We start from the raw sequence: 25,940 nt of genomic DNA, 5'->3' as shown, positions 1-25,940 counted from the left end.
TTAACACTGACCTACACAACATAATTCTTTATCGGTTCCATGGTGTAATGGTTAGCACTCTGGACTTTGAATCCAGTGACCCGAGTTCAAATCTCGGTGGAGCCTGTGCGAATATGGTGACCCTGCTGCTCTTGGTTGTCTTTGGTCACTTCACATTGGCGTGTTTGTTGATACCCAAGCAACACATTTAAAATCTATACATACTTTCTCATAATTGCCAAATATGTTGTTTTTTAATGTGAAATCAAGTAAATAAACCCGAATGGAATTGAAGCAGATCTCGCCCTTGTGCAAGGAAATGTAAGCGATAAGGTCATTAACACTGACCTACACATTGTACTACTTTATCGGTTCCATGGTGTAATGGTTACCACTCTGGGCTTTGACTCCAGTGATCCGAGTTCAACTCTCGGTGGAGCCTCAGCTATTCTGGTGACGCTGCTCTTGGTTGTCTTTGGTCACTTGACTTCGGAGTATTTGTTGATACCCAAGCAACACATTAAAAAGCTATACATGCTTTCTCATAATTGCCAAATATGTTGTTTTTTAATGTGAAATCAAGTAAATAAACCCGAATGGAATTGAAGCAAATCTCACCTTTGTGCAAGGAAATGTAAGCGATAAGCTCATTAACACTGACCTATAGAAAGCATTTCTTCATCGGTTCCATGGTGTAATGGTTGGCACTCTGGACTCTGAATCCAGTGATCCGAGTTCAAATCTCGGTGGAGCCTCAGCTATTATGGTGACCCTGATGCTCTTGGTTGTCTTTGGAGTATTTGTTGATACCCAAGCAACACATTAAAAATCTATACGTATTTTCTCATAATTGCCAAATATGTTGTTTTTTAATGTGAAATCAAGTAAATAAACCTGAATGGAATTGAAGCAGGGCGGCTCGGTGGCGCACTGGGTAGCACGTCCGCCTCACAGTTAGGAGGGTGCGGGTTCGAGTCCACCTCCGGCCCTCCCTGTGTGGAGTTTGCATGTTCTCCCCGGGCCCGCGTGGGTTTTCTCCGGGCACTCCGGTTTCCTCCCACATTCCAAAAACATGCTTGGTAGGCCGATTGAAGACTCCAAATTGTCCCTAGGTGTGAGTGTGAGTGCGATTGGTTGTCTGTCTCTGTGTGCCCTGCGATTGGCTGGCAACCAGTTCAGGGTGTCCCCCGCCTACTGCCCGATGACGGCTGGGATAGGCTCCAGCACGCCCGCGACCCCCGTGGGGACTAAGCGGTTCAGAAAATGGATGGATGGATGGATGGAATTGAAGCAGATCTCGCCCTTGTGCAAGGGAAAGGAAGCGATAAGGTCATTAACACTGACCTTTACAATGTATTCCTTTAACGGTTCCATGGTGTAATGGTTAGCACTCTGGACTTTGAATCCAGTGATCCGAGTTCAAATCTCGGTGGAGCCTCATCTCTTATGGTGACCCTGCTGCTCTTGGTTGTCTTTGGTCACTTGACTTTGGAGTATTTGTTGATACCCAAGCAACACATTAAAAATCTATACGTATTTTCTCATAATTGCCAAATATGTTGTTTTTTAATGTGAAATCAAGTAAATAAACCTGAATGGAACTGAAGCAGATCTCACCTTTGTGCAAGGAAATGTGAGTGATAAGCTCATTAACACTGACCTACAGAAAGCATTTCTTCATCGGTTCCATGGTGTAATGGTTAGCACTCTGGACTCTGAATCCAGTGATCCGAGTTCAAATCTCGGTGGAGCCTCTGCTATTATGGTGACCCTGGTGCTCTTGGTTGTCTTTGGTCACTTGAGTTTGGAGTATTTGTTCATACCCAAGCAACAAATTAAAAAGCTATACATGTTTTCTCATAATTGCCAAATATGTTGTTTTTTAATGTGAAATCAAGTAAATAAACCCGAATGGAATTGAAGCAGATCTCGCCCTTGTGCAAGGAAATGTAAGCGATAAGGTCATTAACACTGACCTATGCAATGCAATTCTTCATCGGTTCCATGGTGTAATGGTTAGCACTCTGGACTCTGAATCCAGTGATCCGAGTTCAAATCTCGGTGGAGCCTCAGCTATTATGGTGACCCTGCTGCTCTTGGTTGTCTTTGGTCACTTGAGTTTGGAGTATTTGTTGATACCCAAGCAACACATTTAAAAGCTATACATGCATTCTCATAATTGCCGAACATGTTGTTTTTTAATGTGAAATCAAGTAAATAAACCTGAATGGAATTGAAGCAGATCTCGCCCTTGTGCAAGGAAATATAAGTGATAAGGTCATTAACACTGACCTGCACAACATAACTCTTTATCGGTTCCATGGTGTAATGGTTAGCACTCTGGACTCTGAATCCAGTGATCCGAGTTCAAATCTCGGTGGAGCCTCAGCTATTATGGTGACCCTGCTGCTCTGGTTGTCTTTGGTCACTTGAGTTTGGAGTATTTGTTGATACCCAAGCAACAAATTTAAAATCTATACATACTCTTTCATAATTGCCAAACATGTTGTATTTTAATGTGAAATCAACTAAATAAACCCGAATGGAATTGAAGCAGATCTCGCTCTTGTGCAAGGAAATATAAGTGATAAGGTCATTAACACTGACCTACACAACATAGTTCTTTATCGGTTCCATGGTGTAATGGTTAGCACTCTGGACTCTGAATCCAGTGATCCGAGTTCAAATCTCGGTGGAACCTCAGCTATTATGGTGACCCTGATGCTCTTGGTTGTCTTTGGTCACTTGACTTTGCGGTATTTGTTGATACCCAAGCAAAAAATTAAAAATCTATACATACTTTCCCATAATTGCCAAATACGTTGTTTTTTAATGTGAAATAAAGTAAAGAAACCCGAAAGGAATTGAAGCAGATCTCACCGTTCTGCAAAGAAATATAAGTGATAAGGTCATTAACACTGACCTACACAATACAGTTCTTCATCGGTTCCATGGTGTAATGGTTAGCACTCTGGACTCTGAATCCAGTGATCTGAGTTCAAATCTCGGTGGAGCCTTGGCTATTATGGTGACCCTGCTGCTCTTGGTTGTCTTTGGTCACTTCAGTTTGGAGTGTTTGTTGATACCCAAGCAACACATTTAAAATCTATACATACTTTCTCATAATTGCCAAATATATTGTTTTTTAATGTGAAATAGAGTAAATAAACCTGAATGGAATTGAAGCAGATCTCGCCCTTCTGCAAGGAAATGTAAGCGATATGGTCATTAACACTGACCTTTACAATGAATTTCTTTATCGGTTCCATGGTGTAATGGTTAGCACTCTGGACTTTGAATCCAGTGATCCGAGTTCAAATCTCGGTGGAGCCTCAGCTATTATGGTGACCCTGCTGCTCTTGGTTGTCTTTGGTCACTTGACTTTGGAGTATTTGTTGATACCCAAGCAACACATTAAAAATCTATACATACTTTCTCATAATTGCCAAATATGTTGTTTTTTAATGTGAAATCAAGTAAATAAACCCGAATGGAATTGAAGCAGATCTCGCCCTTGTGCAAGGAAATGTAAGCGATATGGTCATTAACACTGAATTATACAATGTCTTTCTTTAGCGGTTCCATGGTGTAATGGTTAGCACTCTGGACTCTGAATCCAGTGATCCGAGTTCAAATCTCGGTGGAGCCTCGGGTATTATGGTGACCCTGCTGCTCTTGGTTGTCTTTGGTCACATGACTTTGGAGTATTTGTTGATACCCAAGAGACACATTAAAAAGCTATACATGCTTTCTCATAATTGCCCAATATGTTGTTTTTTAATGTGACATCAAGTGAATAAACCCGAATGGAATTGAAGCAGATCTTGCCCATGTGCAAGGAAATATAAGTGATAAGGTCATTAACACTGACCTAGACAACGGACTTCTTCATCGGTTCCATGGTGTAATGGTTAGCACTCTGGACTTTGAATCCAGTGATCCGAGTTCAAATCTCGGTGGAGCCTCAGCTATTATGGTGACCCTGCTGCTCTTGGTTGTCTTTGGTCACTTGACTTTGGAGTATTTGTTGATACCCAAGCAACACATTAAAAATCTATACATATTTTCTCATAATTGCCAAATATGTTGTTTTTTAATGTGAAATCAAGTAAATAAACCTGAATGGAATTGAAGCAGATCTCGCCCTTGTGCAAGGAAATGTAAGCGATTTGGTCATTAACACTGACCTGCACAACATAATTCTGTATCGGTTCCATGGTGTAATGGTTAGCACTCTGGACTCTGAATCCAGTGATCCGAGTTCAAATCTCGGTGGAGCCTCAGTTATTATGGTGACCCTGCTGCTCTTGGTTGTCTTTGGTCACTTGAGTTTGGAGTATTTGTTGATACCCAAGCAACACATTAAAAAGCTATACGTGTTTTCTCATAATTGCCAAATATGTTGTTTTTTTAATGTGAAATCAAGTAAATAAACCCGAATGGAATTGAAGCGGAATTGAAGCAGATCTCGCCCTTCTGCAAGGAAATATAAGTGATAAGGTCATTAACACTGACCTCCACAACATAATTCTTTATCGGTTCCATGGTGTAATGGTTAGCGCTCTGGACTCTGAATCCAGTGATCCGAGTTCAAATCTCGGTGGAACCTCAGCAATTTTGGTGACCCTGCTGCTCTTGGTTGTCTTTGGTTACTTGACTTTGGAGTATTTGTTGGTACCCAAGCAACACATTAAAAAGCTATACATGCATTCTCATAATTGCCAAATATGTTGTTTTTTAATGTGAAATCAAGTAAATAAACCCGAATGGAATTGAAGCAGATCTCGCCCTTGTGCAAGGAAATATAAGCGATAAGGTCATTAACACTGACCTATGCAATACAATTCTTCATCGGTTCCATGGTGTAATGGTTAGCACTCTGGACTCTGAATCCAGTCATCCGAGTTCAAATCTCGGTGGAGCCTCAGCTATTATGGTAACCCTGCTGCTCTTGGTTGTCTTTGGTCACTTGAGTTTGGAGTATTTGTTGATACCCAAGCAACACATTTAAAAGCTATACATGCATTCTCATAATTGCCGAACATGTTGTTTTTTAATGTGAAATCAAGTAAATAAACCTGAATGGAATTGAAGCAGATCTCGCCCTTGTGCAAGGAAATATAAGTGATAAGGTCATGAACACTGACCTACACAACATAATTTTTTATCGGTTCCATGGTGTAATGGTTAGCACTCTGGACTCTGAATCCAGTGATCCGAGTTCAAATCTCGGTGGAGCCTCAGCTATTATGGTGACCCTGCTGCTCTGGTTGTCTTTGGTCACTTGAGTTTGGAGTATTTGTTGATACCCAAGCAACAAATTTAAAATCTATACATACTTTCTCATAATTGCCAAACATGTTGTTTTTTAATGTGAAATCAACTAAATAAACCCGAATGGAATTGAAGCAGATATCGCCCTTCTGCAAGAAAATATAAGTGATAAGGTCATTAACACTGACCTACACAATGTAGTTCTTTATCGGTTCCATGGTGTAATGGTTAGCACTCTGGACTCTGAATCCAGTGATCCGAGTTCAAATCTCGGTGGAACCTTCGCTATTATGGTGACCCTGATGCTCTTGGTTGTCTTTGGTCACTTGACTCTGCGGTATTTGTTGATACCCAAGCAACAAATTAAAAATCTATACGTACTTTCCCATAATTGCCAAATATGTTGTTTTTTTAATGTGAAATAAAGTAAAGAAACCCGAAAGGAATTGAAGCAGATCTCACCGTTCTGCAAAGAAATATAAGTGATAAGGTCATTAACACTGACCTACACAATACTTTTCTTCATCGGTTCCATGGTGTAATGGTTAGCACTCTGGACTCTGAATCCAGTGATCTGCGTTCAAATCTCGGTGGAGCCTTGGCTATTATGGTGACCCTGCTGCTCTTGGTTGTCTTTGGTCACTTGAGTTTGGAGTGTTTGTTGATACCCAAGCAACACATTTAAAATCTATACGTACTTTCTCATAATTGCCAAATATGTTGTTTTTTAATGTGAAATAGAGTAAATAAACCTGAATGGAATTGAAGCAGATCTCGCCCTTGTGCAAGGAAATGTAAGCGATATGGTCATTAACACTGACCTATACAATGAATTTCTTTATCGGTTCCATGGTGTAATGGTTAGCACTCTGGACTTTGAATCCAGTGATCCGAGTTCAAATCTCGGTGGAGCCTCAGCTATTATGGTGACCCTGCTGCTCTTGGTTGTCTTTGGTCACTTGACTTTGGAGTATTTGTTGATACCCAAGCAACAAATTAAAAATCTATACATACTGTCCTCAGACTGTTGAGGGCCAGGGACAAGGCTTTCAGACCGGGGGATGAGGCTGGCTTGAGGACAGCGAGGGCCGACCTGTCCCGAGGCATCAAAGAAGCGAAGAAGGCGTTCTCGTGCAAGGTCTCCACCCACTTCAAGGACAGCAAGGACGCATGTAGCCTTTGGCGGGGCATTCAGACCATCACGGACTACAAGCCCGCTGTGAGGGCAACGTCCGTCTGCTGAACGATCTGAACCGCTTCTTTGCTCGCTTCGACGCCCAGAACAGCACTTGCCCGCTGAAGACCACTCCCCCCCCCCCCACACGAGCATCCCCTGCGCCTCTCTGCCGACGGTGTGAGGAGGGCGCTTGCCGCTATTGACACCCGTAAGGCGGCGGGCCCTGACAACATCCAGGGTCGAGCGCTGGGGAGCTGTCGGGTGTCTTCACGGACATCTTTAACGTTTCCCTGCAGCAGGCCATCGTCCCCTCGTGTTTCAAGGCTGCCACCATCGTTCCTGTGCCGAAGAAACCTGCACCGTCCTGCTTCAATGACCCATCATCATGAAGTGCTTTGAGCGGCTGGTCATGGAGCACATCAAGTCCGTTCTCCCCCCCACCATTGACCCTTTCCAGTTTGCGTACCGTGCCAAGCGGTCCTCTGAGGATGCCATCTGCTCTGCCCTCCACTCGGCCCTCACCCACCTGGAGAGAAAGGACTCATATGTGAGGTTGCTGTTTGTGGACTTCAGCTCTGCCTTCAACACCATTGTGCCGCAGCGACTCATCTGCAAACTCGACGAGCTGGGCCTCAGTACCTCCCTCTGCAACTGGCTACTGGACTTCCTCTCTCAGAGGCCTCAGGTGGTGCGTGTTGGCGACAAAATCTCCGCCAGCATCACGCTGAGCACGGGGGCCCCCCAGGGCTGTGTGCTCAGTCCATTGCTCTTCACCCTGCTGACGCATGACTGCACTGCGACCTACAGCGACAACCGCATAGTGAAGTTTGCTGACGACACGACTCTGGTGGGTCTCATCACGAAGGGCGACGAGACTCGGTACAGGTCGAAAGTTGACCTTCTGACCACGTGGTGCAGGGACAACAACCTCCTGCTGAACGTCAATAAGACCAAGGAAATCATTTTTGACTTCCGGAAGGGTCACACAACACACCTGCCGCTGATCATCGACGGTGCTGTGGTGGAGAGGGTGAGCTGCACCAAGTTCCTGGGGGTGCACATCAGTGAGGACCTCTCCTGGTCCGCAAACACCTCGTCACTGGCAAAGAAAGCTCAGCGCCGCCTGTACTTCCTGCGGAAGCTCAGGCGTGCATGTGCTCCTCAGGCAGTCCTGTCTACATTCTACCGTGGCACCATTGAGAGCGTCCTCACCAGTTGCATCGCTGTCTGGGGTGGTAACTGCACTGAACAGAACTTGAAGGCCCTGCAGCGCATAGTGAACACGGCTGGTAAGATTATTGGTGCTTCGCTCCCCTCCCTGAAGGACATTTACACCTCCCATCTCGCCCGCAAGGCAACCTCGATTGCCAGAGATGTGAGTCACCCGGCTCACTCTTTGTTTGACCTTCTGCCCTCTGGGAAGAGGTACAGGAGCCTGCGCTCCCGCACCACCAGACTCGCCAACAGCTTCTTTCTCCAGGCTGTTAGGGCCCTGAACTCGCTACCCCCTTCTGCGTAGCGTGCGGCACTGTTGCGCTATTTTCGGGAATGTCTGCTGTACGCGCACTTGCTCCTTTTTTTTCTGCTCCTCTTATTTATTTATTTATTTATTTTTGTGTTATTTATTCATTATTTATTCAGCACGCTTTTGTTATACTTGTTTACTTGTTTGTCTGTTGTGAGCCATGTCTTGTCACCGTGGGATAGGGGGGAACAAAATTTCGGTTTCTTTGTGTGTCTTCGGCATGTGGAGAAATTGACAATAAAGCTGACTTTGACTTTGACTTTCCCATAATTGCGAAATATGTTGTTTTTTAATGTGAAATAAAGTAAAGAAACCCGAAAGGAATTGAAGCAGATCTCACCCTTGTGCAAGGAAATATAAGCGATAAGGTCATTAAGACTGATCTATACAAGTTGCTTGTTTATCGGTTCCATGGTGTAATGGTTAGCACTCTGGACTCTGAATCCAGTGATCCGAGTTCAAATCTCGGTGGAGCCTCGGCTATTATGGTGACCCTGCTGATCTTGGTTGTCTTTGGTCACTTGACTTTGGAGTATTTGTTGATACCCAAGCAACACATTAAAAAGCTATACATGCTTTCTCATAATTGCCAAATATGTTTTTTTTTTTTAATGTGAAATCAAGTAAATAAACCCGAATGGAATTGAAGCAGATCTTACCCTTGTGCAAGGAAATATAAGTGATAGGATCATTAACACTGACCTGCACAATGTATTTCTTTATCGGTTCCATGGTGTAATGGTTAGCACTCTGGACTTTGAATCCAGTGATCCGAGTTCAAATCTCGGTGGAGCCTCGGCTATTATGGTGACCCTGCTGCTCTTGGTTGTCTTTGGTCACTTAACTTTGGAGTATTTGTTGATACCCAAGCAACACATTAAAAAGCTATACATGCTTTCTCATAATTGCCAAATATGTTGTTTTTTTAATGTGAAATCAAGTAAATAAACCTGGATGGAATTGAAGCAGATCTCGCCATTGTGCAAGGAAATGTAAGCGATAAGGTCATTAACACTGACCTGCACAATTCATTTCTTATCGGTTCCATGGTGTAATGGTTAGCACTCTGGACTTTGAATCCAGTGATCCGAGTTCAAATCTCGGTGGAGCCTCTGCTGTTATGGTGACCCTGCTGCTCTTGGTTGTCTTTGGTCGCTTGACTTTGGAGTATTTGTTGGTACCCAAGCAACACATTAAAAAGCTATACATGCATTCTCATAATTGCCAAATATGTTGTTTTTTAATGTGAAATCAAGTAAATAAACCCGAATGGAATTGAAGCAGATCTCGCCCTTGTGCAAGGAAATGTAAGCGATATGGTCATTAACACTGAATTATACAATGTCTTTCTTTAGCGGTTCCATGGTGTAATGGTTAGCACTCTGCACTCTGAATCCAGTGATCCGAGTTCAAATCTTGGTGGAGCCTCGGGTATTATGGTGACCCTGCTGCTCTTGGTTGTCTTTGGTCACTTGACTTTGGAGTATTTGTTAATACCCAAGAGACACATTAAAAAGCTATACATGCTTTCTCATAATTGCCCAATATGTTGTCTTTTAATGTGAAATCAAGTGAATAAACCCGAATGGAATTGAAGCAGATCTTGCCCTTCTGCAAGGAAATATAAGTGATAAGGTCATTAACACTGACCTATACAACGGACTTTTTTATCGGTTCCATGGTGTAATGGTTAGCACTCTGGACTTTGAATCCAGTGATCCGAGTTCAAATCTCGGTGGAGCCTCAGCTATTATGGTGACCCTGCTGGTCTTGGTTGTCTTTGGTCACTTGACTTTGGAGTATTTGTTGATACCCAAGCAACACATTAAAAATCTATACATATTTTATCATAATTGCCAAATATGTTGTTTTTTAATGTGAAATCAAGTAAATAAACCTGAATGGAATTGAAGCAGATCTCGCCCTTGTGCAAGGAAATGTAAGCGATTTGGTCATTAACACTGACCTGCACAACATAATTCTGTATCGGTTCCATGGTGTAATGGTTAGCACTCTGGACTCTAAATCCAGTGATCCGAGTTCAAATCTCGGTGGAGCCTCAGCTATTATGGTGACCCTGCTGCTCTTGGTTGTCTTTGGTCACTTGAGTTTGGAGTATTTGTTGATACCCAAGCAACACATTGAAAAGCTATACGTGTTTTCTCATCATTGCCAAATGTTGTTTTTTAATGTGAAATCAAGTAAATAAACCCGAATGGAATTGAAGCGGAATTGAAGCAGATCTCTCCCTTCTGCAAGGAAATATAAGTGATAAAGTCATTAACACTGACCTCCACAACATAATTCTTTATCGGTTCCATGGTGTAATGGTTAGCACTCTGGACTCTGAATCCAGTGATCCGAGTTCAAATCTCGGTGGAACCTCTGCTATTTTGGTGACCCTGCTGCTATTGGTTGTCTTTGGTCACTTGACTTTGGAGTATTTGTTGATACCCAAGCAACACATTAAAAAGCTATACATACTTTCTCATAATTGCCAAATATGTTGTTCTTTAATGTGAAATCAAGTAAATAAACCTGAATGGAACTGAAGCAGATCTCACCCTTGTGCAAGGAAATGTAAGCGATAAGGTCATTAACACTGACCTATGCAATGCAATTCTTCATCGGTTCCATGGTGTAATGGTTAGCACTCTGGACTCTGAATCCAGTGATCCGAGTTCAAATCTCGGTGGAGCCTCAGCTATTATGGTGACCCTGCTGCTCTTGGTTGTCTTTAGTCACTTGAGTTTGGAGTGTTTGTTGATACCCAAGCAACACATTTAAAATCTATACATACTTTCTCATAATTGCCAAATATGTTGTTTTTTAATGTGAAATCAAGTAAATAAACCCGAATGGAATTGAAGCAGATCTTACCCTTGTGCAAGGAAATATAAGTGATAAGGTCATTAACACTGAACACCACAATACGTTTCTCTGTTGGTTCCATGGTGTAATGGTTAGCACTCTGGACTCTGAATCCAGTGATCCGAGTTCAAATCTCGGTGGAGCCTCAGACGTTATGGTGACCCTGCTGCTCTTGGTAACCTTTGGTCACTTGAGTTTGGAGTACTTGTTGATACCCAAGCAACACATTTAAAATCTATACATACTTTCCCATAATTGCGAAATATGTTGTTTTTTAATGTAAAATAAAGTAAAGAAACCCGAAAGGAATTGAAGCACATCTCACCCTTGTGCAAGGAAATGTAAGCGATTTGGTCATTAACACTGACCTGCACAACATAATTCTGTATCGGTTCCGTGGTGTAATGGTTAGCACTCTGGACTCTGAATCCAGTGATCCGAGTTCAAATCTCGGTGGAGCCTCACCTATTATGGTGACCCTGCTGTTCTTGGTTGTCTTTGGTCACTTGACTTTGGAGTATTTCTTGATACCCAAGCAACAAATTAAAAATCTATACATACTTTCCCATAATTGCGAAATATGTTGTTTTTTAATGTGAAATAATGTAAAGAAACCCGAAAGGAATTGAAGCAGATCTCACCCTTCTGCAAGTAAATATAAGCGATAAGGTCATTAAGACTGACCTCCACAAGTTAAATGTTTATCGGTTCCATGGTGTAATGGTTAGCACTCTGGACTCTGAATCCAGTGATCCGAGTTCAAATCTCGGTGGAACCCTCAGCTATTATGGTGAACCTGATGCTCTTGGTTGTCTTTGGTCACTTGACTTTGCGGTATTTGTTGATACCCAAGCAACAAATTAAAAATCTATACATACTTTACCATAATTGCCAAATATGTTGTTTTTTAATGTGAAATAAAGTAAAGAAACCAGAAAGGAATTGAAGCAGATCTCACCCTTGTGCAAGGAAATATAAGTGATAAGGTCATTAACACTGACCTACACAATGCACTTCTTCATCGGTTCCATGGTGTAATGGTTAGCACTCTGGACTCTGAATCCAGTGATCCGAGTTCAAATCTCGGTGGAACCCTCAGCTCTTATGGTGAACCTGATGCTCTTGGTTGTCTTTGGTCACTTGACTTTGCGGTATTTGTTGATACCCAAGCAACAAATTAAAAATCTATACATACTTTACCATAATTGCCAAATATGTTGTTTTTTAATGTGAAATAAAGTAAAGAAACCCGAAAGGAATTGAAGCAGATCTCACCCTTGTGCAAGGAAATATAAGTGATAAGGTCATTAACACTGACCTACACAATGCACTTCTTCATCGGTTCCATGGTGTAATGGTTAGCACTCTGGACTCTGAATCCAGTGATCCGAGTTCAAATCTCGGTGGAGCCTCAGCTGTTATGGTGACCCTGATGCTCTTGGTTGTCTTTGGTCACTTGAGTTTGGAGTGTTTGTTCATACCCAAGCAACAAATTAAAAATCTATACATTCTTTCCCATAATTGCCAAATATGTTGTTTTTTAATGTGAAATAAAGTAAAGAAACCCGAAAGGAATTGAAGCAGATCTTACCCTTGTGCAAGGAAATATAAGTGATAAGGTCATTAACACTGACCTACACAATGCAGTTCTTCATCGGTTCCATGGTGTAATGGTTAGCACTCTGGACTTTGAATCCAGTGATCCGAGTTCAAATCTCGGTGGAGCCTCAGCTATTATGGTGACCCTGATGCTCTTGGTTGTCTTTGGTCACTTGACTTTGGAGTATTTGTTGATACCCAAGCAATGCATTAAAAATCTGTACATACTTTCTCATAATTGCCAAATATGTTGTTTTTGAATGTGAAATAAAGTAAAGAAACCCGAAAGGAATTGAAGCAGATCTCACCCTCGTGCAAGGAAATATAAGCGATAAGGTCATTAAGACTGACCTCTACAAGTTAAATGTTTATCGGTTCCATGGTGTAATGGTTAGCACTTTGGACTTTGAATCCAGTGATCTGAGTTCAAGTCTCGGTGGAACCTCAGCTGTTATGGTGACCCTGGTGCTCTTGGTTGTCTTTGGTCACTTGAGTTTGGAGTATTTGTTCGTACCCAAGCAACAAATAAAAAATCTATACATACTTTCCCATAATTGCCAAATATGTTGTTTTTTAATGTGAAGTAAAGAAACCCGAAGGGAATTGAAGCAGATCTTACCCTTGTGCAACGAAATATAAGTGATAAGGTCATTAACACTGACCTACACAATCCACTTCTTCATCGGTTCCATGGTGTAATGGTTAGCACTCTGGACTTTGAATCCAGTGATCCGAGTTCAAATCTCGGTGGAGCCTCATCTCTTATGGTGACCCTGCTGCTCTTGGTTGTCTTTGGTCACTTGACTTTGGAGTATTTGTTGATACCCAAGCAACGCATTAAAAATCTATACATACTTTCTCATAATTGCCAAATATGTTGTTTTTTAATGTGAAATCAAGTAAATAAACCCGAATGGAATTGAAGCAGATCTCGTCCTAGTGCAAGGAAATATAAGCGATAAGGTCATTAACACTGACCTCCACAATGCACTTCTTCATCGGCTCCATGGTGTAATGGTTAGCACTCTGGACTTTGAATCCAGCGATCTGAGTTCAAATCTCAGTGGAACCTTTGCTAATATTGCGATTCTGCTGCTCTTGGTTGTCATTGGTCACTTGATCGTTATCCAAGTAACACATAAAAAATCCATCATGACTTTGACAGTTCAGAAAGAAGTTACTCTTTGATTACTCCAATAATAACTGATACTTTTACTATACATCATTATTTTAAAAAGCAAGTAACCGTACAATGAGTGCAGCTGGTTTGTTGGTAGCTGGCGCTTGAGTGGTTGACTTCATTCATTAATTAATTGCCTCATCAAATGCAAACAGTGGGGCATACATTTGCTTGTTGACAATTACTTTCAGCTAGCAATTTGTTCACACGGTACATTAAGTCAGGCTTTGCATTGCATACCAAAAACTTTCCACATCTCACTTTGTCCCTTTTCTCAATTCCAACATTTACAGAGGACTTTGAGGGGTCCACCAAGACTTGAACTCAAAGTCCAGAGTGCTGCCCATTACACCATATAACCAATAAGGTTTATTTTATGTTTATTCTCCTTTCACTTTTCTGATCCAAATCAGTATCAGTTATAAAATACAGATGGAAAAAAAGACATGAGACACAGAGCTAAATCTCAATCATGTATTTATTTACAGAGAGCCAAGTGCTCCATCTGCAGGATCTGGTGGGGATCAATATTATTTTTATATTGCGTATTCCATAATGTGAGTTTATCACAATGCAACGTGGCTTCTATCAGTGCAATGGAATGAGAACTATGTGACGTGGGGCGGGGGGCGAGGTGTACTGCGCCTTTAAGACGACGCTTTAACTCGTCAGGAAGCGGCTGGAAACGCATCCGCCGCAGGGAGATTCCCACTCGACCGACCCACTCCTCCATTCACTGGACACTGACAACAAATCGGATGCCACGGTTGTGCTGTCCACGCCGTCCCTAAACAAGTGTCTTCTCATCGATTCATCGGGGCTGTTTCGGGGGACGATAAAGCTGGATGGTTGCTCTCATGAAAATCACCCGTGACATATGTCGTCTGTTGGGGTTCGCCAGCGGTAAGAAACACTTTGCCTCAACTTTTTAAAGTCGACCAAAAGTAAAGACTCCTTTAAAATCGTTTGGCCAGCGTTAGCTATGAGCTGGACTTTAAACTCGTCGTTTTGTGTTCGGATTGTGGAGATAAAACGTGTTTTTAGATGAGTCTGCGTGTGGTACAATGCCAGTTACACCCTTTTCCCGAACTACCTTTCGTCAGTACATACCATAAAAGTGGGCTTGTGCACTTTTTTAGAAAGCTTGTCTCATTCCACTGTAATGAAACGCACAAGTGAAGATATATAAATGGCTTTATAGTGAAACCAGATGAGGGTTAGAGGAGAAGGGAGGACGTAGGAATGACAACAATGTCTCAAAATCCTTGTCAGAGCGCAGCAGACATAAAAAAAAAAGGAAGGATATGGTGATCGGGATGGACATTGATAAAGAATATGGTCATTGGGTGGGGAAATGAAATGCATAATACAAACAATATCGAGTTGTCATGATCATTTCAGAGGCGCTACGATTAATTGACAGAATTAATTAATGGACAAAATATTGATCATCGATGATCGAATTATGACTTTTGTCTACAGCACTAATTACTAATACATTTGAGGTGCTTGAAGTTTAACCATTTTATCTCTCTGATGTAATGTTAAAAATCTAAAAATGTGTAGCCCCCCCACCCATTCCCAAGTTTTCACCAAAAGTAAAAAATGACCCTTTAAAGAACCAATCACAATCCATATTACAACCATTGTTACAGGCTAAAAGGAATGTCAAAGAAAGCCATTATGACATGGACACATTTGGTACGTCCTACTTTAAAGCACTTTTAGTGTTCCCAAAATAATACATGTCCAAGACATTGATGCTGTAAAAAAAAAAAAAAAGTTACTAATATCAGGTGTATGGGCTATGTTTCTCCCAAATACTTAGTGTAACATTTTAAAACATTTTTTTTATTACTCCAGAAATAAAAAGAGCAAATATAATATGCATCGTTTTTGTCAAATGTGCGCTAAATTACACTTTATTAGCAATTTAAAAGACCTCAAAGCTGAGTTTTTGTTGTGGCCCTGTTGTGTTGTGCGTTCTTGTGGAACGAGCTTTTCTTTCAGCCAAACACTCTCAAACCAGGAGACAAGAGACACTCTTGTTGCAGATGTCTATCCACCTTGGATGCTTGCCACATACCGTCACAATGATACAAAAGTATCAAAGTGGAACACTGGAATTCTTTTTATGCTTTGTGAATGTTTTCAGGTTAAGACGATTAAAACTCTCTAAAAGAAGGACAACATTAATCAGTCCACCTAATCGTACAAAGGACACATTTAACATGGCGGTGTCGGAGTGTTGTTAAAAGCCTTAGTGTCTCATGAGTCACGATTTCATCATTACTATTTTATCCGATTTGAACAAATAGAAACCTAACACCGCACACGCTCCCACGTCTCAGTGTGTTTTCTCATCCTTTGTGTGCCTCCACTATCATCCGCAGGATTTTCACAGGGGTGTTTCTGAGAAACAGGTTCAAACACCGCTGGTAGTAGTTTTCTCTGAATGCCTCACCCATCCTGGCTATTTGGACTGAAAACCATCCCTGCAATCTCCAAAATGTGTCATCAGATGTCATTGAACTTTACTATAACAAGGAAGTCAGTTATCTCTATCTGACATCTAGGTGTCCAGGCAATCTTGCAATATGAACCATGAATCAACTTTACATAATCTCTTTACATCGGGCAGTACATGTCAGTTCAGCATGCAATGGTCTGATTTGTGTTGCAACATAACCTGTCAGGAAATTCAATAAAGATGATGAGTGTAACATGGGATTTGTACCCTTAAGGGAGGTGTGGAAGGCAGTATGACGCTTCTTGGATCCAAAGGATGATAGCAATGAAAGGGGTGAGGGGCACTCAGTTTTGTGTGGAGAGTAAAAGGGACATCAGGACATGTGTCTCGTCATTTGCAGTATGTGTACAAAAGGTCCAAATCCAGGACTGTGATATCCTCCTTTTAGGTATCAAAGCACTGCTGTTTGTTTTCAGAAAGTGATACTTAAGACTTTGGAAACTGTATGGGTTGGTGGAATGAATAAGTGGTAGAGAATGGATGAATGAATAGACAGAAGGAAACAGCAGTTTACCAAAACTGAAGACACCTTTGCATTGGATGACACTTGCGTGGATTTTTTTTTTTTTTATAGTGTCATCCTGCTTGATAATGATCCTGTCATGATGAGAGAAAAGTCCAAAGACAAAAACCTAAAAATGTGGAAAATCCTGTTTTGGTAGGCATGTGCCACACACTTTGGAAACTAAAAACTGGTTGTTAACACGTTTCCAATAATTTGTTGTTGTAATCAAGAATGAAATAGATGAAACTCTCTGGTCATATCACTGCATAACATTCTGAACAAAAAGTAGTGTATATATGTGAAAATCAGCATTTGATTAGTCAAACGTTCATATGGTTGGTTAGTGAGTAGCAAATTGAGTGCCTTTTGTTACTTTGCAAAGTGCAGTAGCATAATTAACCACGCTCCCTACAGGTCCGCCTGCACAGCAGCAGGAAGAACACAAGGACCGTGGTGCCACAGTCCCTGGCCCAAATGATGCTAGGGCTTTATCACAGGTAAATAAACAGGGGCACGCCGACTGGGCACTGTTAAAGCTTCATAATGCCACTCTAACTGTGTGTGTGCATGCGCTCGCGTTCAGGATGCATTAAATGTCGAGGAGGACCTGAGCGATGATGAGAAGGCCAGACGCAGAGCAGAGCGACGCAGGGCCAAGAGAAAGGTAAACACACATTTTGATCCTTTTTAAACAGTTGTTGTACACGTTGCACTTCGTCAAGTTTGCAATGTTTTGCTTCAACCTTTTTCTCTATGAATTACCAGTAGAAGGTATCGAGTGATTTGATTCATTTTTACAGCCCAGGATTAACTTTTGAATCTTTTTACAGCGCCGTCGAATACGGAAGAAATCAGAGCAGTCGAAGCAAACCGACAAAGAGAGACAGGTAATCATTGTGGTTTCTACGTTGGATTGAGCTGTGCTACGTTGGATAGTAATTATGTGGTCCTAATTAGGATGAAGACGAAAAAGGCGGCGAGTCGGAATTGGAAGACTCTGATTCGGAAGCGGAAGCTAATGTGGAGGGCCAGAAAGACCTGCAAAAGGATGACAAAAAGGATGTAAAAGCAGCTGCCTCAGACAAGCCCACTACCTCCAAAGCTGCCACTCCCTCCAAAGAGCGTCGGAAAGCCAAATCGACGGAAGAGGTGGGGACTTGTTTACATTATTTAACTGTGATTTCAATTTTGGGCAATTTATAATTTGGTGTTTGACAAAAAGAATACAGTGTTGAAGTCTGTAATGTTCACGGAATGGATAGTTCCGTTTTGCTTGTTGAATAGTCGTTTTGAAATGGATAAATCATGATTTGAATTTTACCCTCTAATGTTTTTTTTCCTGTAATCGCCTAACTCTTCTCTCCCCTGCCAAATATTCCCACTCAGTTACTGATCAACGTGTCTTACATGGTCCACAGGAGCCCGAGTGGGACATGAGCAGTGCCTTCTTTGCCAACGCCGCCAGCCACGTCAAGCCTAAAGCCCGCAAGTCCAAAGAGAACAAAGAGAACGAGGCCAGAAGGAAGGTACTTGTCCAGTCGTTCGGCAGGGTGAGGTGTGTGCGTCTCATAACGTTCGCGTGGCACTGGTGTGTTTGTTCCTCTTGGTGGTGCAAAGTCTGATGTGTAAAAAGTAGACTTTGCACCACTTTTAAAAGCGGCTGCTGGAACGTGTGTTTTTTGGGGATGGGCATTTGATGTGATTTTCTTGATAGGGGCAAAGCAATTTCAGTCAATGAGAGTTCTTGAGTGGTTCGCACAGTTCTGAGATTTGTCAGTAGATAGTTGCAGCCCTACTCACATAACGAGAATAACTTCAAAACATTACAGGAATCCTAGTTCCAATGCAAATACATGAATAATATTAAAGTTTAAACATGACGGTGACAAAAATCACCATTTTAGATTCTCTGCCTCTTCTCATGTGCAGGATGTATGCTTTCATAGCAGTCCATGTAAATTATGTCGTTGTCATTGCAGACACAGCTAACTGAAGCCATGACAAGGAAAAGCACATCACTTGCAGGTAAATAACAAGAAGATTGTGCTTGCTTTCGGCAATGTCCACATGAATGTGGCTATTGCGGTATGCGCTAAATAAATATCCATGAACGTCATGCTTGAGCCAGTGACGAGCGTATTTGTTTGCTGTAGAAAAAGGAATAAAGCTAGTGCAAAAGGAGCAGTACTCACAAGCAGCCCGCATGTTTACAGAAGCCATCAAATGTGACCCAGCTGATTACAGGTGCGACCCGTCATCACATTCCTTATTTAGTGCTTACTTTGAAACATTCATTAGTCAATTACTAAGAAATGACATTACATGCTGGAAATGTATGTTGTTGTTGCTGCAGGTTCTATGGGAACCGTTCTTACTGCTACTACTGGTTGGAGCAGTACCCTCAGGCCCTGGCAGACGGAGAGCGCTCTATCCAGCTGGCTCCAGAGTGGCCCAAAGGATACTTCCGCAAGGGCAGCGCTCTCATGGGCATGCAGGTGGACACTAGCGCCACACTGGCCTGACTTGACACTGAGCTTCTCACTTGCGGATAATTGCTTGACAACAGCGTGCGAATGTGTCTTAGCGCTACAGAGAAGCAGAGAAGGCTATGGAGCAGGTGCTAAAACTGGACAAAGACTGTGAAGAGGCTGTCAATGAACTCTATGATTGCAAAGTGCTGCAATTGATGGTGAATACCTTCAAAATTATTTTTTTGTAATGATGAAATTGTCATCAAACATGCTTTGTGGTTCAGGAGTATGGTTTTGATGAAGTGGACAGCGGGTTGCTGCTAGAGAAATTCTCAACGGTGCAAGCTGTTTTGGCAACTTATTTTGATGTTGCTGGAGGTCAGTTGGCACTCATGACTTATTGCAAAGAAATATTTTGGGTGTGTCTAGCCTCCCTCCCCATCCCTTAATCGAGCTTTTGTTTCCTTATTTTTCAGCGCCTAACCAAGATCAGTATGTTGTACAACATGGGTAATGTGATGTTTATTTATGTATTCATTATAATTGGTCGACACAGCCTGAGATTTTTTTTTTTTTTTTACTGTTTTCATTTCACGTTCTCTGTTGTTTTTCCATCAGGCCTTGCCCATCTCTGTGGGTGGGAAACGTGACAGCGGAGCTGACAGAAAAACACCTAAAGGACGTCTTTAAAGTGTACCGTAAAATATTTGGTTCTATTTAATGTCAACAATATGCCCTAAATAGCACTTCATCATTTGGTTAGTAGATTGTCTCCCTGCTATGAACATGGCAAAGATAATTTAGCTTATTCTACTAGTTGTGTACCAGCTAGGACACCTCGTTGTAGCTACATAGCATTGACTTGGCTACCATGCTAACTGTACTGTTTTCCAAGTGCAGTGTTTCTTATCTGTGTGTTACTTAGCCTTGTGCATGTATCGTTTGGGTATCAAAAGGATTATCTCTTATTATCTTGAAACATTGTTAATTGCCACACAAGTGTAACACAAAGTTGTAAAATAATATAACTATGCTTTGATAACAAGTGGGAGCATTTAGGGGTAATGCTGGAGCATGACTGCCTTGAAATCAATCAGTGCGTTTACTTTATTCAGTGATAGTTCAAACGGAATCACTTGCCCAGAGTTTTTACAGCCACTTTAACTACAGAATTTTGTTTGTAAATCCTGTATTTGACCAGTCGCTTGTGTTCTTTACATGGCAGGTATGGCGAGATCGAAAGCATCCGTTTGCTGCACGAGAGGTTTTGCGCCTTTGTTAATTTCAAGAATGCCAGTGACGCAGCCCGTGCGAAGGACAAACTCAACGTGAGTACTAACGGCTTACACTCACTTCGTCATTGCTGTTGCAAAACAAAGTCCTTTTTACATTTACGCTCCCTTAGGGACATTTTATTGAAAACACACGCGTAGTGGTGCGCTATCCGGACCGTCGCCAGCAGCGAGTTCCTCCTATTCCTCTCGGTGTCATGCAGCAAGCGGCCGCTGCTGCTGGGTAAGAAGCACGCCATTGTACACTGGTGCCCTGACTTTTGAGATTAATAGACAAAAGAATGGATAAACAATTTGTGCATCAGGATTTCAGTCTTCAATTTGTTGCTCCTCCTTGTGTGCAAGCCTTGACCAGCAGAGGGCAGTATCAGCTAGACAGACATGCTACCTGAAGAGTTAATGATGAAACAGAAGGTCTGCTACAGTTATGTCAGTCGTTTTTTTTTTTTTTTTTTTTTTTTTTTCCCTGAGTATAAAAATGCTAGTTTCAATTGGCTGGTTGTGGAATTTCTGTTATGTTAGCATGATGTTAGTTAGCTAGTTATTTTATTCGATGCAGGTGTAATTGTCTTAAATTCATGTTTAGTTTTTGAACCAACATCAACTGAGTGGTAACAAACAGCTTAAAGTATGCATTAGGCTTTTTTTTTTTTAAAGAATTGTTCACTATATGCTGCTTGTTTTGAAATTCTAAATGTTTCTTTCAACCTCAGACAAATATCCTTCTGAGCGTCACTCTTATGTTAGGTCACAGTCAAGGTAGCACTAAATTTTTTTCCCCTCATCATGCTTATACTTTCTCTCGTCTCAGACCACGGCGACGAGGCCCCGTGAACGGTGATGAGTGTTACTTCTGGAGAACCACAGGTTGCTATTTTGGAGACAGGTGTCGCTACAAACACATTCCCGATCACAAAGGAAATGACAAGAAGCCGTGGCTGCCTTAATCGCGCTTCCTAGTTTACAGAAAACCGGGACACAGCGTGAGAGGAACTGGACTGTACGTTACTCTGCAGAGCAGCATCTCTTGGCTAGTATGCAACATACCCTGGTAAAAACGGAGCACAGTCAAGGTCAGTGCCAGCACTCAGGTTTAAACACATGAGAAGTCAAGCATGTGCCATGATGTACTTTGACCACAAAACAAGGGAGCAACAAGGGAGCAACAACATCGCTTAACAGTGACTTGATGACACATGCTGACTTCTTGGTGCCTTAAGGGATACAAGCAAACCTCTCACACACATATGGTCTCATGTTTTCTATTGGTTGCACAGCAAAGAACAAATGATTGTATTACGCGACAAATGAGTATAAGGCCACTTTGAAAAGAAATGACATGGGAAAATGACTAGTTACAGGATTGAAGTTTGGAATGGAGTAAAACATTTAAATGACAAAAACCCAGAACGTTTTTGTGATGGTGTCCAAACATTAACAAGTGAATATCACAAGTGCCGTGTTTAGTTTGTAGTCTCATTTATAGATGATGATTTTAGTCTCAGTTTGTAGTCTCATTTATAGATGCTGATTTTAGTCTCATAAAAAGAAAGTTTTTTCTAATATTAACGATTGTATTCTTATTAAATTAACTTTTCCCCTTATAATATTGCAACTTTTATTTTGTCAAATGACTGCGACTATTTTGTGAAACAGCCCCCTTCTTTGCAACAATTAAGCTCTTATAATTATGACTTTATTCTCATAGAGACATCTTTTTTCTTTAAAATTTTATGCTCATGAAGTGACATTAGGTATATTACACCTTTATTCTCGGATGTGAAGTGATGACTTTATTCTTGTACGGTTATAGTTTTATTTCTCCTTGACTTCTCTCATTTCTTTTCAATGTGGCCTTCATATTTTGTGGGGGGAAAACAGAATGACATTTAGTTTTACTTCTCATCAGCATTTCCTTAAAACTGGATTCAATCTTTTTGCCGTCACCTTCCAATCCAAGTCTTTTGTAAGAACTCCAAATGGCAAAACAAGCCCAAACTATTTAGTGCCTTATTTGCAAAGCTGCCTAGATTCATACAACCAGTAGAAAAAAACCCAAAAAACCTTAAGGGACTAGATACTAATCCTTATATGTATCTTGGACTTTTTTTTTTTTTTTTTTTTCCCATAAAGCAGTGCCAACACACCACTGCACTGCTCAACCTATGCAAAAAAATGTTCTTTTCTGGACAAACACGTCCACACTCATAATTTTTTTGGGCTATGACGCTTGTATGTCCGACCTGTTCTCGTCCTTTGTTTAGCCGATGCAGTTAATGAAAAGCTATGTTTCTAATCGGTCAGTATTTCGTTGAACCAAAGAGTCCGGTGCCTCTGCACGGGAAATAAAAGGCCTGCACGTCATCATTAGTGCATTAAAATTGGCAGTGTCCAACCTAACTGCAGTTTCTAGTTTAAATCCACACTACACAAGTACACGTGACAGTATTTATTTACTATTTATTGCTCTTTTCGATTGAAGTTCCTGTCACATTGTTAAGAATAGGTTGAAAAAATGTCTTTAGTACAAATTGTTTTATTGTTTGGTGAGCGTTCTTATTAAGCACACTTTATTCTAACACTGTTTGTGGCATTTGTGGTCCGTATTTGTTATTTTCTTAAAAAATGTATAAAAAGGGATTGGGCGCCCGACTTCATACTTGCCGCATGTTCAATTGTCAACTGCACATGTTTTTGTTTGACATTTCTTGGCTTTGCTGTTGCTTTATTGGTGCATTTCACCCTTTTTCCAAAAAGGTTTTTCAAGAAACGGTATTTTCAGTTTCGATGCAACGCATTGTTGAATATTTTGTATTATCGTCGCTGCACTGTTATAAAGAGTGTTTTGTATTTAATAAAGATTTTTCACATCCCTATGTATCTTAGCAAGAATTTCTCTGTGATTTTGTTGCTTCCACAGGGTGGCACTAGTGAGCATATTAAATTTTAACATTTTTAATCTCACCCAGTCAAAAGGACTGAACCGAAGGCAAAATTAATATGCATTCGATTTGTTCTCAAGACTAAAATCTCACCATGAAAGCAACTTGTATTGCAAGCACCTGTGATTTTTTTTTTTGTGTGTAAAAAAAAAAATAGCTGAGGAGAAAGGTAAATATTTCAAGTGTGTCGCGAATAGAAATTAATGGTACTGGAAAGCAATGAAATGAACACTCATTAACAAGAGCTTGTTAATATTTTTTATAGTCCTGTTAAAACGTTCGGATTCACTTAGAGGAAAAGAGCATGATAATTCATTACTAGTTGCACACAACTAATTTTGGTAAAGGCAACATTTCAAAACGGATATTAAAAATGTAATCTATGAGGCAAAATTGTAAGGTCACACCATTGTTGCACAAGAAAGTCTGACTCTTGTCTCCGCGTTAATTCATCCCAAAGGTGATGTATTAGCTTGAGGTCAGGACTCTGCAGGGCAGTCAAGTTCATTGACACCACACTGTTCTCCATGTGTTTATGAACCTTGAGCTGTTTGTACAAAACGATGTAAGGTCAAAAAAAAAAAAAGGTCAAATATCTGTCTGTCTGTCTGTCTGACTGACAGAGACACGAATGAAAAATAGTTTCACAGCTACTGTAAGCTTTTGTATTTTTAATAGAAATGTGTTGCTCCACCGTTAGTTTTCAAATTGCAAGGACTGAGGGATTCACTGCCATATATCACTGGTTAGTCCAAGTTTGCACTTGCAATTTGAAACCCCCAAAAAATCTCCCACATTACAGCTCAAAGAATTCATCTATTGGGTCACTCGTATCTTAAGGCACCACTGTATTCCTTGTAAGCTGTGTATAGCTTTAGAGGTGTGTTTTAGCAGGAAATTCTCTCCCATTTCCAGGAGTATTTGATCTTTGAGGTTTCACTGTACACAACCCTGCACAAGTGCATCCCTCCTCCTCCTCTCTGCTCTTTGATTTTAAAGTCTAACCAACTTCTCAGAAGGCGGCTGACTGCGGTCACGTGGAAAGGCAGCTTGTTTATTGTTGTAGAGTACGTCTGCATTTGATGCCTCCGCAGATTGCGGCACAGTGGACAGCAAGTTTGGTTGTTGTAATTAGAGGTCAAAAAAGAAGAGTGACAGCATAGTGGACTAGTGGTCAGCATGTGTGCCTCACAGTCTCATGTTTGGACTCTGGCCTCCTTGCGTGGCGATGCAGCATCCACTCAAGACACACACAAACATAGCACAGCTATTTTAAGCCCCACACCTCCTTTCTCTTTTTATTTCCATGGCTCTCACTTTCCTCCTCCTCTGATTTGGTCTCGCTAATAGGGGGTCTGCTTTTCCTGTACGGATTTACCAGTCAGGGCGGGACCACCGGCCCGCCACCCAGTCCCCCCACCATCACGTGTACTCGCATACACACACATAAACATCCCAATTACAGCCGTTTTACACATGTGCACAAAAAGTCACACATGCAATGCAGCAAACTTCATGGATGTGCAGCACGTCTAAGAATAAACCAGACAGACTTAAAAAAGGATGCCGCCGAGGTTTACTTGAAACCTGAAATAGTTCATCAACACAACGCCCCATGGCCAAACTTGACCATGTAGCTAATTTGGTAACAGGTGATTACAGAAAATAAATAAACACATTTAAAGATGTTTGGTGGATCCCAAATTGCGCTCAAGTGACCCTTGGTTGAAAGAAAAAAAAAATACAGCAACGCGTTTTTGTCACGTTTGACGTCTCCACTGATTAATCTTTCTGCTTCCTGGAGTATGATAAAACGTTTGACAATAGTAACATACTCTTGGCTCGGGGTGGTATGTCGTTTTCTCATCAGTCACGTTCACCGTAGCTACATTTGAGGCCGCGGCTATTTTGAACGCCGGTGGTTTGCGGTGCTCTCGACAAGGAAATATCTACGCTGCGGTGCGGGAAGCTTCTTTAAGACACTTGCAACTCTGGATGTTTGAATCTATTCCTGAAGCGAGGCCTTCCTGTTGGTCACACGCATGTTCGCCCTCCCCCTGTGCTTGTGTAACATGCTTTTGTGTTAGCTTGTGTAAAATGTGTCGGCGGCCAATGAGAGAGTGAATGAGAAATGTGAGAGGTCAAATTTGCATAATCTTGTTGAAAATTCAATTCCCTCTGAGATGACACATTTGAAGTCGATTTCTGAGTTGTTGAGCATAGATTTTCATTTTGGGAAGAAGGACGATAGCCGATTAACCATCAGCAATGTAATATCTTATGTTAACTGTGTTAGTTGCTATTTATCGTTACCCCCAAAACACAGAGTCCCATCTTTGAAGACAAATGATAAATTCAGTGTAGAAAGAAGTGTAGATAAAAACAACATACATTATACAAGTGTGAAAAGAAGTAAGACACTGTAAACACTAAATCATTAAAATCTTACATAATGCAAAGATTTCCCTCACAAATAACTTTTAATAATTAAAACCATTACGACGAAAAACATATGACAACATTTAAAAGGAATTTTTAACTTGTCTTATATTTGTGTAAATAATAAATGACATCTACAGAAGATAATAATGACAG

At 41.2% G+C, this 25,940-nt stretch overlaps 1 protein-coding gene and 33 non-coding genes across 35 annotated transcripts; all 34 read left to right on the top strand.

Moving 5' to 3' along the window:
• Positions 1-33: 33 nt before the first annotated feature.
• Positions 34-105, top strand: trnaq-uug (transfer RNA glutamine (anticodon UUG)). Its single transcript has one exon. It is a non-coding gene; the product is annotated as a tRNA-Gln (tRNA).
• Positions 106-662: 557 nt separating this feature from the next.
• Positions 663-734, top strand: trnaq-cug (transfer RNA glutamine (anticodon CUG)). The gene has a single exon. It is a non-coding gene; the product is annotated as a tRNA-Gln (tRNA).
• A 611-nt stretch (positions 735-1,345) lies between these two features.
• trnaq-uug (transfer RNA glutamine (anticodon UUG)) lies at positions 1,346-1,417 on the top strand. The gene has a single exon. It is a non-coding gene; the product is annotated as a tRNA-Gln (tRNA).
• A 244-nt stretch (positions 1,418-1,661) lies between these two features.
• trnaq-cug (transfer RNA glutamine (anticodon CUG)) lies at positions 1,662-1,733 on the top strand. Its single transcript has one exon. It is a non-coding gene; the product is annotated as a tRNA-Gln (tRNA).
• A 244-nt stretch (positions 1,734-1,977) lies between these two features.
• On the top strand, positions 1,978-2,049 carry trnaq-cug (transfer RNA glutamine (anticodon CUG)). The gene has a single exon. It is a non-coding gene; the product is annotated as a tRNA-Gln (tRNA).
• Positions 2,050-2,293: 244 nt separating this feature from the next.
• Positions 2,294-2,365, top strand: trnaq-cug (transfer RNA glutamine (anticodon CUG)). The gene has a single exon. It is a non-coding gene; the product is annotated as a tRNA-Gln (tRNA).
• Positions 2,366-2,608: 243 nt separating this feature from the next.
• On the top strand, positions 2,609-2,680 carry trnaq-cug (transfer RNA glutamine (anticodon CUG)). Its single transcript has one exon. It is a non-coding gene; the product is annotated as a tRNA-Gln (tRNA).
• A 244-nt stretch (positions 2,681-2,924) lies between these two features.
• Positions 2,925-2,996, top strand: trnaq-cug (transfer RNA glutamine (anticodon CUG)). Its single transcript has one exon. It is a non-coding gene; the product is annotated as a tRNA-Gln (tRNA).
• Positions 2,997-3,240: 244 nt separating this feature from the next.
• On the top strand, positions 3,241-3,312 carry trnaq-uug (transfer RNA glutamine (anticodon UUG)). Its single transcript has one exon. It is a non-coding gene; the product is annotated as a tRNA-Gln (tRNA).
• A 244-nt stretch (positions 3,313-3,556) lies between these two features.
• Positions 3,557-3,628, top strand: trnaq-cug (transfer RNA glutamine (anticodon CUG)). The gene has a single exon. It is a non-coding gene; the product is annotated as a tRNA-Gln (tRNA).
• A 244-nt stretch (positions 3,629-3,872) lies between these two features.
• Positions 3,873-3,944, top strand: trnaq-uug (transfer RNA glutamine (anticodon UUG)). The gene has a single exon. It is a non-coding gene; the product is annotated as a tRNA-Gln (tRNA).
• A 244-nt stretch (positions 3,945-4,188) lies between these two features.
• trnaq-cug (transfer RNA glutamine (anticodon CUG)) lies at positions 4,189-4,260 on the top strand. The gene has a single exon. It is a non-coding gene; the product is annotated as a tRNA-Gln (tRNA).
• Positions 4,261-4,516: 256 nt separating this feature from the next.
• Positions 4,517-4,588, top strand: trnaq-cug (transfer RNA glutamine (anticodon CUG)). Its single transcript has one exon. It is a non-coding gene; the product is annotated as a tRNA-Gln (tRNA).
• A 244-nt stretch (positions 4,589-4,832) lies between these two features.
• trnaq-cug (transfer RNA glutamine (anticodon CUG)) lies at positions 4,833-4,904 on the top strand. Its single transcript has one exon. It is a non-coding gene; the product is annotated as a tRNA-Gln (tRNA).
• Positions 4,905-5,148: 244 nt separating this feature from the next.
• On the top strand, positions 5,149-5,220 carry trnaq-cug (transfer RNA glutamine (anticodon CUG)). Its single transcript has one exon. It is a non-coding gene; the product is annotated as a tRNA-Gln (tRNA).
• A 243-nt stretch (positions 5,221-5,463) lies between these two features.
• On the top strand, positions 5,464-5,535 carry trnaq-cug (transfer RNA glutamine (anticodon CUG)). The gene has a single exon. It is a non-coding gene; the product is annotated as a tRNA-Gln (tRNA).
• A 245-nt stretch (positions 5,536-5,780) lies between these two features.
• Positions 5,781-5,852, top strand: trnaq-cug (transfer RNA glutamine (anticodon CUG)). Its single transcript has one exon. It is a non-coding gene; the product is annotated as a tRNA-Gln (tRNA).
• A 244-nt stretch (positions 5,853-6,096) lies between these two features.
• trnaq-uug (transfer RNA glutamine (anticodon UUG)) lies at positions 6,097-6,168 on the top strand. Its single transcript has one exon. It is a non-coding gene; the product is annotated as a tRNA-Gln (tRNA).
• Positions 6,169-8,360: 2,192 nt separating this feature from the next.
• On the top strand, positions 8,361-8,432 carry trnaq-cug (transfer RNA glutamine (anticodon CUG)). Its single transcript has one exon. It is a non-coding gene; the product is annotated as a tRNA-Gln (tRNA).
• Positions 8,433-8,679: 247 nt separating this feature from the next.
• trnaq-uug (transfer RNA glutamine (anticodon UUG)) lies at positions 8,680-8,751 on the top strand. Its single transcript has one exon. It is a non-coding gene; the product is annotated as a tRNA-Gln (tRNA).
• A 244-nt stretch (positions 8,752-8,995) lies between these two features.
• trnaq-uug (transfer RNA glutamine (anticodon UUG)) lies at positions 8,996-9,067 on the top strand. The gene has a single exon. It is a non-coding gene; the product is annotated as a tRNA-Gln (tRNA).
• Positions 9,068-9,627: 560 nt separating this feature from the next.
• On the top strand, positions 9,628-9,699 carry trnaq-uug (transfer RNA glutamine (anticodon UUG)). Its single transcript has one exon. It is a non-coding gene; the product is annotated as a tRNA-Gln (tRNA).
• Positions 9,700-10,268: 569 nt separating this feature from the next.
• On the top strand, positions 10,269-10,340 carry trnaq-cug (transfer RNA glutamine (anticodon CUG)). Its single transcript has one exon. It is a non-coding gene; the product is annotated as a tRNA-Gln (tRNA).
• Positions 10,341-10,584: 244 nt separating this feature from the next.
• trnaq-cug (transfer RNA glutamine (anticodon CUG)) lies at positions 10,585-10,656 on the top strand. The gene has a single exon. It is a non-coding gene; the product is annotated as a tRNA-Gln (tRNA).
• Positions 10,657-10,900: 244 nt separating this feature from the next.
• Positions 10,901-10,972, top strand: trnaq-cug (transfer RNA glutamine (anticodon CUG)). The gene has a single exon. It is a non-coding gene; the product is annotated as a tRNA-Gln (tRNA).
• A 244-nt stretch (positions 10,973-11,216) lies between these two features.
• On the top strand, positions 11,217-11,288 carry trnaq-cug (transfer RNA glutamine (anticodon CUG)). Its single transcript has one exon. It is a non-coding gene; the product is annotated as a tRNA-Gln (tRNA).
• A 244-nt stretch (positions 11,289-11,532) lies between these two features.
• On the top strand, positions 11,533-11,604 carry trnaq-cug (transfer RNA glutamine (anticodon CUG)). Its single transcript has one exon. It is a non-coding gene; the product is annotated as a tRNA-Gln (tRNA).
• A 245-nt stretch (positions 11,605-11,849) lies between these two features.
• On the top strand, positions 11,850-11,921 carry trnaq-cug (transfer RNA glutamine (anticodon CUG)). The gene has a single exon. It is a non-coding gene; the product is annotated as a tRNA-Gln (tRNA).
• Positions 11,922-12,166: 245 nt separating this feature from the next.
• On the top strand, positions 12,167-12,238 carry trnaq-cug (transfer RNA glutamine (anticodon CUG)). Its single transcript has one exon. It is a non-coding gene; the product is annotated as a tRNA-Gln (tRNA).
• A 244-nt stretch (positions 12,239-12,482) lies between these two features.
• Positions 12,483-12,554, top strand: trnaq-uug (transfer RNA glutamine (anticodon UUG)). The gene has a single exon. It is a non-coding gene; the product is annotated as a tRNA-Gln (tRNA).
• Positions 12,555-12,798: 244 nt separating this feature from the next.
• Positions 12,799-12,870, top strand: trnaq-uug (transfer RNA glutamine (anticodon UUG)). The gene has a single exon. It is a non-coding gene; the product is annotated as a tRNA-Gln (tRNA).
• A 239-nt stretch (positions 12,871-13,109) lies between these two features.
• On the top strand, positions 13,110-13,181 carry trnaq-uug (transfer RNA glutamine (anticodon UUG)). Its single transcript has one exon. It is a non-coding gene; the product is annotated as a tRNA-Gln (tRNA).
• A 244-nt stretch (positions 13,182-13,425) lies between these two features.
• trnaq-uug (transfer RNA glutamine (anticodon UUG)) lies at positions 13,426-13,497 on the top strand. Its single transcript has one exon. It is a non-coding gene; the product is annotated as a tRNA-Gln (tRNA).
• A 745-nt stretch (positions 13,498-14,242) lies between these two features.
• Positions 14,243-23,279, top strand: zgc:123010 (uncharacterized protein LOC641500 homolog). 2 transcript variants are annotated; one of them, XM_049736198.2, is made up of 17 exons: positions 14,243-14,508; positions 17,055-17,137; positions 17,224-17,304; positions 17,471-17,527; positions 17,598-17,789; positions 18,059-18,166; positions 18,620-18,665; positions 18,794-18,884; positions 18,994-19,135; positions 19,225-19,329; positions 19,396-19,489; positions 19,588-19,621; positions 19,730-19,804; positions 20,337-20,439; positions 20,517-20,626; positions 20,749-20,817; positions 21,215-21,352. In XM_049736198.2, the coding sequence occupies exons 1-16, from the start codon at positions 14,451-14,453 to the stop codon at positions 20,801-20,803; spliced, it is 1,434 nt and encodes a 477-aa protein (XP_049592155.1). In that variant the 5' UTR covers positions 14,243-14,450; the 3' UTR covers positions 20,804-20,817; positions 21,215-21,352. The 2 variants fall into 2 exon arrangements, with proteins under 2 accessions (XP_049592155.1, XP_049592154.1); XM_049736197.2 differs by lacking the exon at positions 20,749-20,817 and having other exon boundaries at positions 14,245-14,508; positions 21,215-23,279.
• Positions 23,280-25,940: the final 2,661 nt, after the last annotated feature.

This window comes from Syngnathus scovelli, chromosome 12 (assembly GCF_024217435.2).
Source record: "Syngnathus scovelli strain Florida chromosome 12, RoL_Ssco_1.2, whole genome shotgun sequence".
Lineage (NCBI taxonomy): Eukaryota > Metazoa > Chordata > Actinopteri > Syngnathiformes > Syngnathidae > Syngnathus > Syngnathus scovelli.
This window is presented reverse-complemented; position numbering and strand designations above follow the sequence as displayed.

Bases quoted from the DNA above. Each gene is read 5' to 3' on its own strand.
- zgc:123010 (XM_049736197.2), top strand. From the start codon at position 14,451: ATGGTTGCTCTCATGAAAATCACCCGTGACATATGTCGTCTGTTGGGG. The intron at 17,305-17,470 runs GTAAACACACAT...ATCTTTTTACAG, and splicing joins GACGCAGGGCCAAGAGAAAG to CGCCGTCGAATACGGAAGAA. The intron at 20,440-20,516 runs GTGAGTACTAAC...ACGCTCCCTTAG, and splicing joins GTGCGAAGGACAAACTCAAC to GGACATTTTATTGAAAACAC.